General features: G+C 41.5%; 1 protein-coding gene across 2 annotated transcripts in view; it reads right to left on the bottom strand.

Moving 5' to 3' along the window:
* Positions 1-20,000, bottom strand: part of nfia (nuclear factor I/A) — a 245,142-nt gene that overhangs the window by 22,850 nt on the left and 202,292 nt on the right. Inside the window, exons 5-7 of one of the 2 annotated variants that reach the window (XM_059340759.1) lie at positions 12,880-12,997; positions 9,003-9,130; positions 8,405-8,455 (exon numbers count right to left, since the gene is read on the bottom strand). In XM_059340759.1, coding sequence (XP_059196742.1) covers positions 8,405-8,455; positions 9,003-9,130; positions 12,880-12,997 — 297 coding nt within the window. The remainder of the gene's footprint in view (positions 1-8,404; positions 8,456-9,002; positions 9,131-12,879; positions 12,998-20,000) is intronic. The other variant, XM_059340760.1, reaches the window with a different exon arrangement.

Here is a 20,000-nt window from a genome sequence, read left to right as displayed (position 1 = left end):
CTGTTTCCTTTCCCTCCTCATCTCTTCTTTTTCCTTGGAATTTTCCTCTTTTTTCTTTCCTAATCTTTCCCTTCTGTAGTCTCCTCCTCTTCTTTCCATCCCTCCTTCTCCCCCTCCTCTCATCCCTCCTTCTCTCCTCCCTACCCTACCTTTCTTTTCATATTTTTTTCTTTTTGTTTTTATTCTCCCCTCCTCTCTCATTTTCTTCCTTTTTACCCCTTTTTTCTGTTCATTTGCTCCTTTTACTCCATCCTCCTTTCCTTTCCGTCATCTTTCCTGTCCTCCCCCTTTTCCTCATTCTCTTTTCCTTTCCTAACTTCCTCCATCTTCCTCTCTCCTCCTCTTATCATCTTTCATATTCCTCTTTCTCACCTTTCTCCTCTCTATCACCTCTCATAACCTTTCCTGTTTTCTCTTTCCTCCTTTTCCAATCTTGTTTTCACCCTCTCTCTTCTCTCCTTTCTTTCCCTTCTTTCTTCTCTTTTCCTCCTTCATCTTCTTACTATCTCCTCTTTCTCTTGTCCTCTCCTCCTTCTTCTTTCCTTCCTCTTTCCTCTCCTCCTCTCCTCTCCTCTAATCTAATTAGGGCTCTAATTGGTCTAATATTCTCTGATTGCTCATTAGTGGACGAGGCCTCGTTAAGGACTGTGATGTATAGAGAAGAGGAAAAGAGGAAGAGAGAGGGGGAGGCAGACAGAGATAGAGAGACTTTATAAATGACAGAGACAGAAAGAGAGAGAGAGAAAGAGAGAGGAAGAGAGAGAGAGAGAGAGAGAAAGAGAGAGAGAGAGAGAGAGAGGGATGGAGGGAGAGTTAAAGCTGCTGCACTAATTCACTTAAAGTCCGCTGTGATTTATCACTCTGACAATACACACTGACCGAGTGTGTGTGTGTGTGTGTGTGTGTGTGTGTGTGTGTATGTACGTGCATGAAAGTGTGTGTGTGTGTGTGTGTGTGTGCGTACCCTGCGGCCAATGTATTTACAGTAATCATTGGATGGATGGCTTTCTCTGCCCTCTCTTTCTCTTGTACACACACAAATACACACACTTTTACAGACACGTACACACACAGACACACAGACATACACACACACATACACACTCACACACACACACACACACACACACAAACATCTACAGACACACACAAACAGGCACTGTGTGCGAACATCAACATCAGAAGGAATTACATCACTCAGTGTGCAGGTATGCAAAGCACCTGTCTGTGTGTGTGTGTGTGTGTGTGTGTTTGTGTACGTGTGTGTGTGTGTGTGTGTGTGTGTACGTGTGTGTGTGTGTGTGTGTGAGAGAGAGAGAGAGAGAGGGAGGTGAGGGAGCCTGGACAGAAGGGAAACATCAATGAGTTGTTCTCAAGAAGACACACACACACACACACACACACACACACACACACACACACACACACACACACACGGAGTCGTACTACATGAATAAAAATGGATGATGTTCTTATTATATCAAACTATTTCACAATGAAGTCAGGATGTTTATCCTTCCAGCCACGTAACTCCTAGAGAGCCACGCTAGCAGTTTCCCTCTGTTTCCAGTCTTTATGCTAAGCTAAGCTAACCTGCTCCATCCTTAATGCAGATACAGTGATGTTTTCAGTCTGCAGAACAGATTTTATGACTTTTCTTTAGCAGACAACAGCAGTAAAAAGCTCTGTAAAAATATCAAACACATAACATGACATCACCTGCAGGTTCCTAAAGAGCCGATGTGAAGCTCAAAGTGGGTTAAAAAAACGACCATATGATCTAGTATGACAGAAAAAGATGTAGCACGTTCCAATGCAATATGCCAATAATACCAGGATGTCCCACTATATCCAGTCACATCTTGCAGTGTCATTTTGTGTCTTTTTTGGTCAATTTGTTTCTTTTGTGGTCATTTTTTGTCATTTTGTGGTCAATTCGAGTCCTTTTTTGCTTAATTTGATGTAATTTTTTGATCATTTTGTGTCGATTTGATTCTTTTTTGGGTAATTTTGTGTCTTTTCTGACAAATCCCAAAGTATCAAGTTGTTACTTTCCAAGGAGTCTCTGGCTTGAAGCTGACTGTTACACACTACAGGAGGTCAGAATGGACCTTTAAACTGATAGCAAAGGACTTAGATTAAAAGTAACAATAAAATATAAAAAATATATATAAATGCACAGACAGAGAGATGTTTTAGTTGTTGTCTGCTTCATTATTTGTCCAAAATCCGTCGTATCAACTGAGTTTGTCTGATCTGAACTGTGAGATTCTGTTCAGCAGACAACATGATGTTAGATTGGGGGTCGCCACTCAAAAAGGTTGAGAACTGCTGCTCTAGAGCAGTAGTTATAAACCTTTTTGAGTCGAGACCCCCAATTTAACATGCATGTTGTCCACGACCCCCGCTCACCGAACAGAATCTCACAGTTCAGATCACCCAAAAAAGAATCAAAATGACCAAAAAAAGGAAACAAAATGACCAAAAAATACACAAATTGAACAAAAAAGACACAAAATGACCAGAAAAGACACAAAATGACCAAAAAAGACACAAAAAAGACCCAAATTGACCAAAAAGACTAAAACACATTAACACATTAACACAGTGGAGACAGAGCTGACTTCCAAAATGACTTGGCGACCCCCAGAAATCATCTCGCGACCCCAATTGGGGTCGGGACCCCAAGGTTTAGAACTGCTGCCCTACAGGACTTATTGTTCATTTCAGTCACAGATAAAAGTGTTTAGAGGGACCAAACCTCCAGCTGATGGTTTGTGTTTCCTGCAGCAGCTGAAATGTAAACTTCTCTCTGCTGAATGTAAAAAGGCAAAACTGATATCGATCGTCTCGTCTATGAAAGACAGCAAACAAGAGGAGTTTCCAAAACGTCTGAGTCCTCCTCTGTGTGTGTGTGTGTGTGTGTGTGTGTGTGTTTGTGTGTGTGTGTGTGTGTGTGTGTGTGTGTGTGTGTGTGTGTGTGTGTGTGGTATTGAGGACCGGCGGCCTGCATGTCGAACACAGAAGAAAGGGCCGGGATTAGTTCCACTTTGCAAATTGCCTCGCTTCACTGCCTCAGACACCCTCCTCCTCCTCCTCCTCCTCCTCCTTCACTCCTCCTCCTCCTCCACCTCCTCCTCCTCCTCCTCCTCCACTCCCCCCACTCCGTCTCCTCCTCTGCCAACTTTTCCTTGAAGAAGATATTCGCTATCAAGAGGTGGATTGATAAACGATAAGAGGGAGCAGAGGAAGTGAAACAGCACAGCTCCTTCATTTGCACTGCAGGAGGGAGGAGGAGGAGGAGGAGGAGGAGGAGGAGAGAGGTGAGGGAGGAGAAGGAGGCGTCATGATAAAACTAGAAGGAGAAGACGCAAAGTAGGATGGAGAGACGGGAAGGAGGAGGTGAAATGGAACAGGAGGAGATGAAAGAAAGGATGGAAGAGGATGTGAAGGAGAGGAGGAGGAGGAGGAGAGAGGAGGAGGACAAAGGTATTCCATCCACTGAGGAAAGAGGAAGAGAGGGAAGGAAGGAGTTGAGGAGGAACAGGAGGAGTAAGAGGAGATAACTCATCACAAGCAGAGAACAAAGAGGGGGGAAAGGACCCGGGAGGAGGAGGAGAAGGAGAAGAAGGAGGAGGAGGAGAGAGAAGAGATAAGAGAGGGGGAGGAGGAGAGAGGAGGAGGAGTAGGGGAGGAGAAAGACGAGGAGGAGGAGGTGAAAGGATGGAGGGATGGAGAAAATGAGGAAGGAGCGATAACAGAGAAAGAGGAAAAGAAGGAGCAGGGAGGTTGAAGGAGGAGGAGGAGGAGGAGGAGGAGTGTGATCCTGTGGAGTCATGTGGAGGAGATCCAGATCGAGAAGTGGCAGCATCACTGAGGAGGATTAATGACGGCTTTACATTTTTAATATTTTTAAAAAACAGAATCAGAAGATGACAGGCCTGTTCTCCTCCTCCGCTCCTCCTCTCCTCTTCTCCTTCTCTCCTTCTCTCCGCTCCTCCTCTCCTCCTCTCAGCCCTGCAGGAGTTCAGCTGCTCCATCGACTAAAAACACTCAGTCCTCTAATCTGCTACAGCAGGATTCACTCCCACAGACTCCTGGGGAGAGGTCAGAACACAGCACGGTGACAGGGACACCAGGACCTGATGGGACCAGAACCTGCTGCTGGAACCAGAACCTGCTGCTGGAACCAGAACCTGCTGGAGCCATTACATACTGGAACCAGAACCTGCTGGAACTCCAGAACTTGCTGGAGCCAGAATCTGTTGAAACCAGAATCTATTGGAACCAGAACCTGCTGGAGCCAGAAACTGCTGGAACCCAAACCTGCAGGGACCAGAACCTGCTGGAATTAGAACCTGCTCGAACCAAAACCTACTGGAACCAGAATGTGTTGGAACAGGAACCTGCTGGAACCAAAACCTGCTGAAACCTAAACAAGCTGGAGCCAGAACCTGTTGGAACCAGAATATGTTGGAACCAAAACCTACTGGAACCAAAACCTGCTGGAACCAGAACCTGTTGGAACCAGAATATGTTGGAACCAAAACCTACTGGAACCAAAACCTGCTGGAACCAGAACCTGTTGGAACCACAATATGTTGGAACCAAAACCTGCTGGAACCAGAACCTGTTGGAACCACAATATGTTGGAACCAAAACCTACTGGAACCAGAACCTGTTGGAACCAGAACCTGTTGAATTGGGACTTTTTGGACAACAAGGACTTTAAAGGTACTTTAAGAAGTTTGTGGTCCAAAATCACACACACACACACACACACACACACACACACACACACACAGGAAGTGTGTTTCTGTGCTGTAGGATATTTTTATCAATCATGATTAAAAAACAGTGTAAAGAAGAGGAAAAAGGAGGTTACAGGAGAGGGCGGGGCTTAAGGGTCGGGGGGTGTGGGGGGGGGGGGGGGGGGGGGTGTGTGTGCACATAACACACACACACACACACACACACACACACACACACAGCCCTGCCTGAAGCCTCCAGGTGTCTCTACAGGTGGAAACTCCTCCTCTGCTCTCGTTGCCTCCTTCTGACAAAACCCACAGCTACTGACAGGGAGGGAGGGAGGAGGTGAGTGTGTGTGTGTTAGAGAGGGGGGAGGTGGAGGAGGTGAGGGGGAGGTGAGGGGGAGGTGAGGAGGTGAGGAGGTGGTTGCTGGGTGGACTGGTTGAGGACCTCACCTCGAGGCCCGGTAATGACGGGCCGGTGATGGTGTGTGAAAGCCGTTCGGGGGGAAGAGGAGGAAGAAGAAGAGGAGGAGGTGGAGGCGGAGGAGGCGCCGCTGGGCGGAGGCGCGGCGCCGCAGAAACCAGACTTCTCTGACTTCTTTAGAACGCCGGCGGGCGACGGCATCCCTGCCAAGAACCATGATGAGGAGGATGAGGAGCGGGTCAGAGGCTTTCTGTCTCTAGTTTCACATTTTAATGCACCTCCAATGGTGGAGAGGAGGAGGAGGAGGAGGAGGAGGAGGAGGAGGAGGAGGAGGAGGGAGGAGGGAGGAGGGAGGAAGGAGGTGCAGGAGAGAGGGGTTTGTGTGGGCGGGGTCAGGACGGTGAAGGGGGAGGGGCTGATAGACGGAGGCGCGGGGCTGCAGGGAGTCACAGGGAGGAGCAGGAGCACCGTTTCTTTATCGCTGTAGCTGAGACTTTTATATTTTATTTAATTTTCCAACAGTACCATAAAAACTAATTATTTTTTTAAAGTGCAATGAAATAATGAATAATAAATACAATATTAAGAATGCAAAAAAGACCACAATATAATAAAATAATAACTAAACAAAGTATTTTGATTAAAAAATCCAAACAAAAACTGCCATAACTGCCATTTGTTGTGATGAAATTATTAAAAGTATAATAATATCTTGTAACAACTTTTTTATGATACAAATAAAAAGTAAGAAATAATATTACATATTTTACAATATAATTAAAATACAGAAAATATAACCATATTATTTAACAATCAAAAGAAAATAAGAAATAATTATTAATAAAAATATTATGCTAATAAGAAAAAATAAGAAAAATAAACAAAAAAAATAAGATTTTTTTTTCTTTGAAATTCTTCCTTTATATCATATCATTTAATAAAATAAAATAAATTAAATTAAATTAAAATGACGCAAATTAGGAACAAAATAGATTACAGTTTGAAGCTAATTATGGATCATATTAATTTTTATATGACCAACATTTCAAGTTTTAAAGTCAAAATACAACCTGAAAGTGCTTTTGTAAACGTTGTAAATATTTTTTTTAATTATAACCAAAAATAAATATTTCCTCTGACGGACGCAGAGAGACGACCTGAACGCATCATGATGCACCTGGAGGGGGGGCGGGGCTTAAAGTGATGGACGGAGGTGCAGCAGGAGGAGGAGGAGAGTGAGGGAGTGTGTGTGTGTGTGTGTGTGTGTGTGTGTGTGTGAGTGATGAACAGCTGAAGAGGTTTTGTCAGGTGGAATCGAGGCTCAGTCTGCTCAGCACTTTTCTCTCTCTCACTCTGTTTACACCTCCATCACTCTATCCATCTATCTATCTATCTATCTATCTATCTATCTATCTATCTATCTATCTATCTATCTATCTATCTATCTATCTATCTATCTATCACTCTATCTATCTATCTATCTATCTATCTATCTATCTATCTATCTATCTATCTATCTATCACTCTATCACTCTATCTATCTATCTATCTATCACTCTATCTATCTATCTATCTATCCTCTTCCTCTTTTATCCTTCTTTTCTTTCCCCTCCTTTGATGTTTCCTCTACCCTTTCATCCCTCCTCTTCCTCTTCCTCTTCCCTTCTCTCTCTGTCTATCAGATAAGATATCACTTGTGACACACACACACACACACACACACACACACACACACACACAAACACACACACACACACACACACACAACCACAATGTTTCAGGTGCACGTGTGGAAGGAATCACTGTCTTATCGAAGTGTGTGTGTTTGTCGATAAATACACAACTACTCATATCTTCTACACACATACATATACTTTTATACACAAATACACACACACACACACACACACACACCCACACACACAACACACACACACACACACACACACAGAGTATCATGCACAGTGTTAAAATCCATCCAGGAGATTTTCGTCTTTACAAACATCAACCAATAACAAATAAACAGCAATGATGATGTCATCGACATGCTGCCAGGTGGGCGGGGCCAGGGTGGAGTGAGGTGGGGGGGGTGATGGGTGATGGGTGAGGAGAGGAGAGAAGGACACTTAAGAGGATAGGAGAGTAGGAAAGGAGAGGAGGAGAGTAAAGAGGAGAGAAGGGGAGGAGGAAACTAAAGAGGAGAGGAGAGAAGGAAAGGAGAGGAGGAGAGGAAAGGAGGAGACTAAAAAGGAAAGGATAGAAGGAAAGGAAAGGAGGAGACTATGGAGGAGAGGAGAGAAGGAAAGAAAGAAAGGAGGAGACTAAAGAGGGGAGGAGACGAGGAGACTAAATAGGAGAGGAGCAAAGGAAAGGAGAGGAGGAGACTAAAGAGGAGAGGAGAGAAGGAGAGTAAAGAGGAGAGGTGAGAAGGAAAGAAAAGTAGGAGAGGAAAGGAGGAAACTAAAGAGGAGAGGAGAAAGGGAAAGGAAAGGAGGAAACTAAAGAGGAGAGGAAAGAAGGAAAGGAAATTAAATGAAAGGAAAGGAAAGGAGGAAACTAAAGAGGAGAGGAAAGAAGGAAAGGAAATTAAATGAAAGGAAAGGGAAGGAAAGGAGGAGACTAAGGAGGAGAGGAGAGAAAGAAAAGGAAAGGAGGAAAGAAAAGAAGAGAGGACAGGAGGAGAAATAAAAGTGGAGTTCTGGTAATGATGAGTAGAGGAGGAGGAGGAGGAGAAGGAGGAGGAAAGAAGAGGAGTTGGAGGAGGAACAGGAGGAGCAGGAGGAGGAGCAGGAAGAGGAAGAGGAGGAGAGGAGGAGGAGGAACAGGAGGAAGAGGAGGAGCAGGAAGAGGAAGAGGAGGAGAGAAGGAGGATGAAGAGGAGGAGGAGGAGGAGCAGGAAGAGGAGGAGAGGAAGAGGACGAGGAGAGGAGGAGGAGAAGGAGAAGGAGCAGGAAGAGGAAGAGGAGGAGAGGAGGAGGAGGAACAGGAGGAAGAGGAGGAGCAGGAAGAGGAAGAGGAGGAGAGGAGGAGGACGAGGAGAGGAGGAGCAGGAGGAGGAGGAGGAGTCCACCAGACTAAACCACGTCACAACACCAAACGACAAACCAAAAAGCCACCAAGGTGTCTACCCTTCAGGAGGAGGTGGAGAGGAGGAGGTGGAGGAGGTGAGGAGGAGGTGAGGGACTCACAGACACGGAGAGAAATAAAGGCGTGTTAGAGTGTTTACCTTGTCGGGAGATGAATGAGCTAGCTAGAGAGCCACGCAGCTTATATCCAGCTTTCCAACGAAACGAGGAAAGAAACAGAAAAAACCAGAGAAGAAGAAAGAAAAGAGAAGCAGCATGAATTCACTGAGAGAGGAGAGAGAGAGAGGAGGAGCAATAGCTCACAGTTCATCAGAGTGTGTGTCCCAGCTCCTCACACACACACACACACACACACACACATATTCTGATGTCCCTCTAAATCCTAAACACAAACACTCTCCCTCTCTTTCACTCTCTGAACATGTTCATTTACATACTTGAACCTACGTCCTCTCTCTCTCTCTCTCTCTCTCTCTCTCTCTCTCACACACACACACACACACACACACACACACACGCTCCCCTCCCTGCTGTAAGCATCACCTTCACACTGTTACATGAAAAAGCTCCGTTTCCAAAAGCTGCTTTGGAAACAGCAGGTTAAAGTTGGGATGTGTATGAGGTGTGTGTGTATGGTGGAGGAGGGAGGAGGAGGTGAAGGAGGGAGGAGGAGGAGGAGCAGGAGGTGGGTTGAGGGGTTGTTAGAGGATGTGTTGCCGTGGCGACGGGGACCCTTACCTGGCTCCACGTCGTGCCAGCTGCTGGCCTGGCTGCCGCTGCCCGGGGACCGGCCCTGACTGGGGTAGTAGGACTCCTCCCCGGGACTGTCCACGTCCTCCTCCATGCACTTTATCCTCTTGGCAGAGCTGCACACACACACACACACACACACACACACACACACACACACACGGAAAAAAACACAGTTCAGTTTCTATTTTTATTCCTTGGCTTTTGACCATGCATGAGACCAACATGGTCTCACAGGAATCCGTGGAATAGCCACGGAATCACTCAAATTTCCGTGAAACTGACACGGATTTTGCTACAATGCAAGTTAATGACAGTGAAAATACTACACTACAAGTACAGTAAAAGTAATTCACTGCAGTAAAAGTATGCATGATAAAAAGGTACTTAACCCTCTGATATCCACCAAGTTGCTGGGATTAAAAAGTATGTTTTCATTAAAAATAAATGTCCAAAAATCCAGCGTTTATCGTAGAAAGAAACAGGCATAATCGTTGGAATTTAAACTTTCCTACGGTCCTTGAATGGAACATCAGTTAGGAATGTTTCCGTTATAAAACGTGACCAAAACAAAGGAAAAACAGCTAAAGTAAAAAAAAACACTTATTTTATACAAAGTCTTTTTCTATTAGATTGTTTATTTTTATCTTTAATAAAAGGGAAATTTTTGTGGTCGGCTGCAACAAAGAAATTTCCCCACTGTGGGATTAACAAAGTCGAATCTAATCTAATCTTAAAATAGTGATATTTCTTTCAGAATCACTTTATTCTACATGTGTCCGATATTTTCCCCAACATTCGTGACACTTGTGGACACTTATAAAAAAGTGTTTATATATAAATCGCATTTTATTCCAAATTTCAAAAAATAATTCATCAGAGAAATTCAACTTTTTTTCTGATTTCTGTCATTCTAACTGTGTTATTCTGCACAAAGACACATTTCAGTTGTTCCCACTTCTAGTCATGATTGTGCTGATTCCACTATTTTTTTTTGTGCAAAATCCTGGGTTAGAGTTTCTGCAAATTATAGAAGAATATTGAGCTATTTATGCTATTTTTTTCAGTTTTTTTGTTGCTTTTAGCTGCTGTAACGATAAAAATGAATGGGTGTGACACATGTGAGCCTCAGTTTTGGTGTCTGAAGGTGTTTGTGTGTGTGTGTGTGTGTGTGCATCGTTTCTGTATGAACGCTGTTAAAGTGAATCTTAATAAGGTTAAAACAAATCCTTTAATGAGACCTGCTGCACGCTTCACTGTGCTGCTGCTGCACTGACATCAGCTACATGACCGCTCATTAACACACACACACACACACACACACACACACACACACACACACACACACACACACACACACACACGAGCCAAAGGCCTCTCACCCACCACATGTGTGTGTTAAACAGGAGGTTAAGGCGTTAAAGTGTGTATATATGTTTGTTTGTGTGTGTGTGACCTTCATGAACAGTGAGATGTATATGAATGAAGAGTGTTTGACATCAGTATGGACTTAAATATTAACATATGGAGCTGCTTCAATGCCTCCCAGCGCTCTGGGTGTGTGTGTGTGTGTGTGTCTGTGTCTGTGTGTGTGTGTGTGTGTGTGTTTGTGTCTGTGTGTCTGTGTGTGTGTGTGTGTGGGAGGTCCCTGGAGAGGTGTGTGGAGTCAGAGAGGAAAGAGAGAAAGAGGGTGAGTGTAAAAAGACAAGAGGACACACACACAGAAACACACACACTGAGTCAGTGGTTCACTATTATGAGTGTGTGTGTGTGTGTGTGTGTGTGTGTGTGTGTGTGTGTGTGTGCTGCAGGGCAGGTATCTCAGCAGACAGACAGACGACTCTTGCGACCGCATCGATTTAACAGAAGAGGTCAGGGCAAACCCTGCAAGCGTGTGTGTGTGTGTGTGTGTGTGTGTGTGTGTGTGTGTATTTAAGCTTTGTGAAGGCTAAACATGAAACAGTGTTTCTGAGGACACACAGCTCTGTGTGTGTGTGTGTGTGTGTGTGTGTGTGTACATTAATATGTATGATTGAATGTGTTTGTTGAATTGTTGACGTCCTGCTGGGACACAAAGATTTATATCTTTTACTGCAGTAAACTGGGAAAATACTACACTACAAGTACAGTTAAAGCCATTTACTGCAGTAAAAGTATGTGTGATGAAAATGTATTTAACCCTGTATTATCCACCAAGCTGCTGGGATAAAAAAAAGTATGTTTTCTTTTTAAAAAATCACCAAAAAATCCAGCGTTTATCGTAGAAAGAAACTGTGAAAACAGGCATAATCATTTAAAATTAAAAAATTTCCTACGGTCCTCAAACGGATCATCAGTTATAAACTTTTACGTTATAAAAAGTGAACAATACGAAGCTTATAATAATGATATTTCTGTCAGAAACAATTTATTCTGTTTTTGAAGCCCACCAATTTGCTGAGATAAAAAAGTATGTTTTCATTTTAAAAATCACCAAAAATCTAGCGTTTATCATAGAAAGAAACTGTAATACAGGTATAATTGTTGGAATTTACACTTTCCTACTGTCCTTGAACGGATCATGAGTTATGAATGTTTGTTAGTATAAAAAGTGACCAAAATGAAGCTTAAAATAATGATATTTCTGTCAGAATCACTTTATTCTGTGTTATTTCAAATGTGTCCAAAAATAAAGAGTTTGCACCAATTTTTTAATATTCATCTGAGAAATTCAACTATTTTTTTATTTCTTTTTTCTTTTTTGAAGCCCACCAAATTGCTGGGATAAAAAAGTATGTTTTCATTAAAAAAAATCACCAAAAATCCAGCGTTTATCATAGAAAGAAACTGTAAAAACAGGCATTATCGTTGGAATTTAAACTTTCCCACGGTCCTTGAATGGATCATCAGTTCCAAACATTTTTTGTTATAAAAAGTGACAAAAACGAAGCTTAAAAAAGTGATATTTCTGCCTATTTTTTCAACATTTGCCACACTTGTTGGAATTTGGAAAAGTGTTGTATAAATAAATTTCATTTTATTCCAATTTTGAAAAAAACTATTTATCAGAGAAATTCAACTTTTGGTTCTTCCTTTATTTCTTATTCTAACTGTGTTTTTCTGCACAAAGAATAACTTTGTGCTGATTCTTAGAGTTGTAAAATGTAAAAAAAAAAGTGCTTGTTGGGGTTCAGAGGGTTAAATTAAAAGTCTGTATGTTGAAGTAAAATGTTTTCCTTCTATCTGATGTTTCTGTATTAATATTCCTGAAGCTTTAATATGTATTTACTGCTGCAGATGTTTCAGGTTGAGTTTATTTTAACTCCTTTATGTCCTGTTGGGTAGTTTAACCCAGCTGTTCTCAAGCTTGGGGTCCCGACCCCAATTGGGGTCGCGAGATGATTTCTGGGGGTCGCCAAATCATTTTGGAAGTCAGCTCTGTCTCCACTGTGTTAAAGTGTTTTAGTTTTTTTGGTAGTTTGGTAATTTTGTGTCTTTTTTTTATTTTATTTTTTGTCTTTTTGGTCATTTTGTGTCTTTTTTTGATCATTTTGTGGTCAATTTGTGTCTTTTTTGGTCATTTTATTTCCTTTCTTTGGTCATTTTGTGTCTTTTTTTAGTCATTTTGTGTCTTTTTTGGTGATTTTGTTTCTTTTTGGGTAATTTTGTGTCTTTTTGGTCATTTTGTTTCTTTTTTGTATGATCTGAACTGTGCGTGTGAGATTGTGTTCAGTGAGCGGGGGTCGTGGACAACATGCATGTTAAATTGGGGGTCGCGACTCAAAAAGGTTGAGAACTACTGGTTTAACCTACAGAAAACTACAGTGCAGCAGCGTTCTTACATGCAAAATGTTGTTTCTTCTTGTGCGTGTGTGTGTGTGTGTACCTGGAGGAGGAGGTGCTGGGCAGCGGTCTCCTCATGGCTCCTGGACTCATGCTGTAGTAGGAGGAGCTGTCCAGGTCGGCCAGAGAGAAGTTTGGACCGGTGCCGGCCGCGATCGGTGCTGAAACACAAACACAGACAGAGACAGGAAGGTTAATACACACACATTACTGGAAGAATCTATGAATGAATAATCACTCTATTTTATAGAATATTCTCACAAAAAACCTCCAAAGGTCTGGTTCTGGTTCTGAACCTCCTTGAAACAGGTCAAATAAAGAACTTCACCTTCATATTTAACTTTCTTTTTACAGTTCTGTTCTCATGACCCGCCAGATAAAGAACTAAATCTGGCCTTAATTTAATTATACTTAATGTACGTGTGATGTAATGTGCTAAAAGTGCTATTTATAACATAATAGTGTACTTACTGTGCTCATTATTTATCATTAAATACAATTAAGTGAGTTTCTTTTGTACTGTTTTGAGAAAGCATTTGGATGCACTTAAATAAACTGAGGAACAACTGATTTTATTCATGCAGAACTCTTTAAAAATACACTTTTTTACCAACGTTTGGCTGAAACACTTTTGGATTAATTGTTTTTTAAAGACAGGAACTCATTTTCATCCAGCACGTAACTTATGTGGAAGGAAAACGTTTTTTGAACAGCATTTTTGTGAGGAATTTGTTTCTTTGTTCGACATTTTTCTGACTGATTTCAGTAATTTTTTACTTAAATTACATTCAAATTAAGACTTTTATTTTGGTGATTAAAACAGTAACAGCTTAGTTTTAATAAGGCTGGCACAGCAGGCAACTGCAGCTTTAAAATACTCAAATATTTTGTCCGTATTTGTGCACGTTTTCCGAAAACTTACAGACGAAACGGTAACAGCAGTACCTCCAAAATCTGCAGAAAAGTGATTTAGTTTATCAAATGAACTTATTTACACAAAAGTTTAGAAGATTTTTTGGTCATTTGTGTCTTTTTTGGACATTTTGTGTCTGTTGCTGTGTCTTTTTTTATTTATTTTGTGTCTTTTTTTGGTCTTTTTGTGCCTTTTTTTGTCATTTTGTCTTTTTTTTGGTCATTTTGTGTCGTCTGCGGGTTCTTTTGTTATTCTGTCTTCTCATTTTATATCTATTTTGGTCATTTTGTGTCTTTTCTTTTAGTCATTTTGTGTCTTTTTTTGGTCTGCCTTGTTCTTACGTCAGGATGTGATGTAGAAGCCATGCTTTGGTGCTTTTGGAGACTCCAGAGGGTTAAAACATAACCTCTAATAAGAAGAAATTCTAACAAAACAGCTCAAGTGATGAATAAAACTCTGAATATCTGAATAAACTTCTGAGCCTTTGTTCTGGGTTTGGGAGGTGGAAGGTGCAGCTGTGGGTGTTTGGAGAGTTTCTCACTTTAAATAAAAGTTTTCTCACAAAGATCTTAAATAAAATCATCTCTGTGACGTTCACCACCAGGAGAAGATGATATGTTTGTATTTACATGTTTAATATTAGCTCAGGGCTCTGATGGGGACATTATGTAACAGTTAGCACAGGACATTAGCATCTCCAAACAAAAACACACTGCTCTCCTCTTCCTCTCTCTCTCTCTCTCTTTCTTTCCCTCTCTGATCTGTCCATCTTCTGCCATTTACCCTCCTCCGCACACATCTCTCTCTTCCTCTGCTTCTCTCAGGGGAGAGCAGCTTTTGCACAAAGGCCTGCGAGGGCTTTCACTATTAAAGGAGGAGAGAGCGAGAGAGTGAGGGGTGAGAGAGAGAGAGAGAGAGAGAGAGAGAGAGAGAGAGAGAGAGAGAGAGTCGGCTCTTTGTTGTCAAATGCTTCAATTTGAAAATCCTGCTGAACAAAGGCAGCAATCAGCTTCAAACCCGGACATCCGTCTAGCCCCTCGCCTCCAGCCCCCCTCTTCCATCCCTCCTCTTCATCGCTTTATTGACAGAGAGCATGATGGCGTGATGGGATGAAAGGAGGAGGAGAAGCAGGAGGAGGAGGAGGAGGAGGAGGAGGAGGAGGACTGACAGGACCTGGTGGGTAGTTTTCTGCTGAGCTCAGCAACGTGAACTCGCTCTATCTATCTATCACTCTCTCTGTCTCTCTGCCCTGCAGAGATAGTACCGGCCTCACACACACACACACACACACACACACACACACACACACACACGGTCACACACTTCCTCCAAGGTCTGCTGCGTTCTACTTCTCATGTGCAACAAAGTACAACCTGTACAAAACTGCACAAATGAAGTGAAAACGGTTCTGTTTCCCTGAGTATGTTTCAATAAAACTGGTCAAGTATAATTTAAAGTTTGCAGAATTCATTATTAGTAGCTCCTGTTTGCAGGGAGCCCATGCATTTACAGACAAACATCACTGGGTGACTTTGATCCTGAAGGAAAGTTAGAAACGTGCAGATTCTCAGGCAAGTTCTGCAGTTGCAAGAAAACGTCTTTTTCTGACATTTCTAAGTGGATTTATAGATGCATTTATGCTTAAAATAAGAGCTGATTATATCAGGGAGAAGTGTAACTCACACTGAATCAAAACATATCTGCATCATGTTTGAGTCTCCAGATTTGACTGAGTTATGACTCTGAGAAGGAGCAGAATGTGTTGATAAGTTTGCAAAATCAGCGTGTTTACGTGATAATAATCATGTTTTATATCGTGGTGCATGCTCTGTGCAGACTTTCAGGAACATGGTGGATATAAAGAAGTTCACTAAGGCTGCATTAAGACAAACAGAATACTGTAAAAAACAAACAAAAAAAAACCAGCCTCTTGATTCATTCCACCAAAAAAAAAAGCAGACATTGTCAGCGGTAGAAATACTACAGTACAAGTAAAGTAAAAGTCCTTTACTGCAGTAAAAGTATATATGATGAAAATGTACTTAACCCTCTGATATCCACCAACCCACTGGGATAAAAAAATATGTTTTCTTTAAAAAAATCATCAAAAATCCAGCGTTTATCGTAGAATGAAACTGTAAAAACAGGTATAATCGTTGGAATTTAAACTTTCCTACGGTTCTTGAATGGATCATCAGTTTCGAACGTTTTTTGCTATAAAAACTGACCAAAACAAATATTAAAATTGTGATGTTTCTGCTTATTTCTTCTACATGCGCCACACTTGTGGGCACTTGGAAAACTGTTGTATATATAAATTCCATTTTATATATATATTTTCTATATATGTCCACAACTACTGACCAAAATATGAATATGAATATTTTTTTATATTCTGAAACCTTTGAAGCAACCAACAAGTCGTGCAGCTGTTGAACCTGTTTTCATTTTAGATCATTAAAAGTCATTTTAAACATTTTTTGGGGAGTTTCCAGAGGTGGAGAGTCACACTGGACGCTGCTTAATTTTATAAAATATCCAAAAACACCAATTTTCTGCAAATGAGGAGCAACAAACATGATGCACGGACTCTTAAGACGCTCCAATATTCTCCCAGAATGCACTGCAGAGCTGCTCACACACACAACACATGGAGAAATGTGGAAATCACAGACCTTACTTATTTATTCATTTATTAATAAAAGCTCCTCTCTGTGTTTATCTTTCTGTCTCCTGCAGCTGATATTAATAGTATTTTAGAATACTTACCGCATTATGTGATTATTACCTCATTTAAATCTTCAAACAGCTGATGTTTTTGATGTTATAATGGTATAATTATAATTATTAAATGACTCACTTTCACTGCTCTGCCTTAAAACTTTAATGTTTTATCCTGCAGCCGTTTGAATCAGTTTTATTATCATTATTATTATCATTATTATTATTATCGTTATCATTGTGATTATTATTAAAATTGCCACACATCTCTGTGCAGCGGTGCCCATATGGTGCTGGCACGCCACCAGGTGTGTGTGTGTGTGTGTGTGTGTGTTGCCAGGGGCGACAGAGGGCAGGAGGAAGGAGGGATGGATGAGTTTGAACCATGCAGGCCTCCAGCTTTATTCATCTTTTCATCCCTGCATCTGTGTGTGTGTGTGTGTGTGTGTGTGTGTGTGTGTGTGTGTGTGTGTGTGGTATGTGTGTATGTGTTGGGTGGGAATGCCTCCAGACGAAGGTACTAGAAGGTGCCAAGTGGGTCATCTGCCTTCTTATCTCTTTGTGTGTGTGTTCCCTGTAGATGTGTGTGTTCAGCGTCTGTGTGTGTGTGTGCACAGTTGTGTGTGTGTGTGTGTGTGTGTGTGTGTGTGTGTGTGTGTGTGCACAGTGTGTGTTGTGCAGTGGGAGTGTTATGCCATCATATCAACTTAATCCCCAAAATCCTTACGTCTAATATCAGCTCTCCTGACACACTGGGAGGAAAAGTGTGTGTTTCTGTGTGTGTGTTTGTGTGTGTGTGTGTGTGTGTGTGTGTGTGTGTGTGTGTTTGTTTGTGTGTACGTGAAACTTGTGTCAGAGCCAAGGTGCACCCCTGGCACTTCAGACGCACATCGCTCTCTGTGTGTGTTGTGTGTGTGTGTGTGTGCAGACTGAGCCTGTTACAAGTGTCTATAAACATCAGAGAGCTGCAGCTCAGTTACAACATAAAGCCGTAGATGTCTATGAGAACTCGCAGGTTTCAGGTCTGCACTGCAACAAAGGTGTTTAGTCTAAAAACCAGATCAAACAGTAAGTCTGAGGGAAATGATCTTGCTGCATGGACAGATAAATTACCTTGACAAGATTTCTTAGATTAAGATTATTAAGTCTAGAAATAAGCATGTTGAACCACTTAAAATAAGAAATATTAACTCTTAAAACAAGATAAATGATGTAACACTTGTAAATCTAAGTTTTTTTTTATCTTGGTAAGAACCAAATAGTTTGCAGTGTGACGGGACACGGAGCGACTTTTTTTATTTATTTGGCTTTTAAAAAAATTTTGACTTTTTTTTACCTGACCGACTTTTTTTTTTATGACTCATTTCGACTTTTTTTTTCTCATTTTGAACTTTTTTTCCGACTGACTTTTTTCGTGACTTCGACTTATTTTTTAAACTTATTTTGACTTTTAAAAAAAAAACTTTTTTTGACTTTTAAAAAAAAAAAAATATTTTGACTTTTTTTTTCCTGACTTCAACTTTTTTTACTCAATTTTGCCTTTTTTTCTTCCTGACTTCGACTTTTTTTTTCCTTACTTCAACTTTCATTGCGCCGTAATTAGGAAACCAAAAAAAAGGCACCTGCAATACATTACAGGTGCAGTACAGGACAGTCAGAACATATTAAAGCAGTACATAAATTATTTTGATGTAAAGATAAAGTGGAATAATGTATCCTGAGCAGAGATGAAGTCGTCTGTTTGATACTGAACTTCTCTGTTCTTTGTTCCGCTCTGCCACGTGTTCATGTTACTACTGACTACAATCTTTTGTTCAGGTGTCAGTTTTTGACGTCCTGGGAACGAGAACAGGGCTGTTAGGACCCTCGACCCCTCGCCGTCAGTTCATGCCCCTCTCGTGTTGGAAACAATGATCGTCACATGACAGATCTCGTATAAACGCCTTCATTAAAACATGATTTTGCTATTAACATATTGAGAGATTAAACAGTCTAATGTACGTCACGACAACCAATACTTCTGATATTAATACTTTTTTAAAAACGTGTTTCTCCACACATTCACCTCGGGTGCTTTCACTACCAAGGTCTGTTTGGTTTGTCTGAATTAGAGTGAAATTAATACTTTTGGTTCGTTTTGGATTTAGTCTGGTTTCTCTCACAGTGCAGAAATGTAAGCAGACGAAATAAAATAAAAAGTTTTGCAGTATTATTTCTCATTGGTTGGAAAGTTGTTGGTGGAAAATGTAAATACGGAAATAAACAAAGCAACTTGGAGCCGAACGCACCGAGTCTGATCTATCGTACATGAATTCTTTCTCCTCTGGTTGATCTTCACAGTGAGGCGGCTGTGGCTCAGCTGGTAGAGCGGCCACCCACCGACCGGAAGGTTGGTGGTTCAATCCCTGAGCTACATGTCGCAGTGGGCAAGATACTGAACCCCAAATCGCTCCCGATGATGCGTTCAATCAGTGTGTGAATGAATTCCCAATGGTGGCAGGAGGCCCCGTTTAGGGTCGCCTCTGCCACCAGTAGGAATGTCGTGGAAAGTGCATAAAAGTGCACTCCATTAAGGCTACTATTTACAGTGGCACTGAACTAGTATGCTTGTTGTTTGGAGACTGACTGAGACTCAACAGTCCAGAGAGCGACTGGACATTCACAAGGGGACAAACTTGGCTAAAAGTCTCTGTAAAGACCGCCACTATTCATCAGACCTTCAAGCTGAACACCACCACACATCTGCCACATCCGCCTCAAATGTCACCTCATTACTGACGCTGGAAATGACAATGTGACACTGTTTTAGGAACTTTTTACCCTGGACGGAGTTCTTAAAAAGTTCAGTTTTTTGGAGTTCTAAATCTCCAGTTATGTGCACGAAAGGCATCAAAGAACAGAAAAAGCTGCGTTTCTGTCCGTGTGGACGAGGCTGAAGGTTCTATGAATTCTTCCTGAACGTCAGACTTTGTTATCTTCCAGGTTTTTCATCAGCAGAGATCACAAGAGATCTCAACCGGGTATTAAGAATCATAGAATCTCACTAGTATTTTGTATCAACTATTACTACTAATACGACTATTTCTGGTGTAATTTTGACGTTCTGAGTTTGAAAGTTAAGAAAAAAAGTTACTGGGGAATACGAGAAAGATCAGAGAGTAAACGAAAGAAAGAGAGAGAGAGAGAGAGAGAGAGAGAGAGAGAGAGAGAGAGAGGGATGGAGGGATGATTGAGGAGGAGAAGTCAGAATCCAGTCTGCAGAAATATACTGAACTGACCAATTACATTTAATACACGGCTGCTACACTAACCTATACTCTCTCTCTCTTTCATACACACACCCTCTGTCTCTCTCTCTCTCCCTCTCTCTCTCTCTCCCTCTCTCTCTCTCTCCCTCTCTCTCTCTCTCTCTCTCTCTCTCTCTCTCTCTCTCTCTCTCTTTGTGTGCTGCTTTAATAGGATATTGATCGACAGAGAGAGATTCGATTGGCCTGCCAGTGAATTGTGTAATGGCTGCACAACGCCAAGGT

Source organism: Centropristis striata, chromosome 9 (assembly GCF_030273125.1).
Source record: "Centropristis striata isolate RG_2023a ecotype Rhode Island chromosome 9, C.striata_1.0, whole genome shotgun sequence".
Taxonomy (NCBI): domain Eukaryota; kingdom Metazoa; phylum Chordata; class Actinopteri; order Perciformes; family Serranidae; genus Centropristis; species Centropristis striata.
Note: the sequence above shows the minus strand (reverse complement) of the source record. Positions and strands in the feature narration are given on the sequence as shown.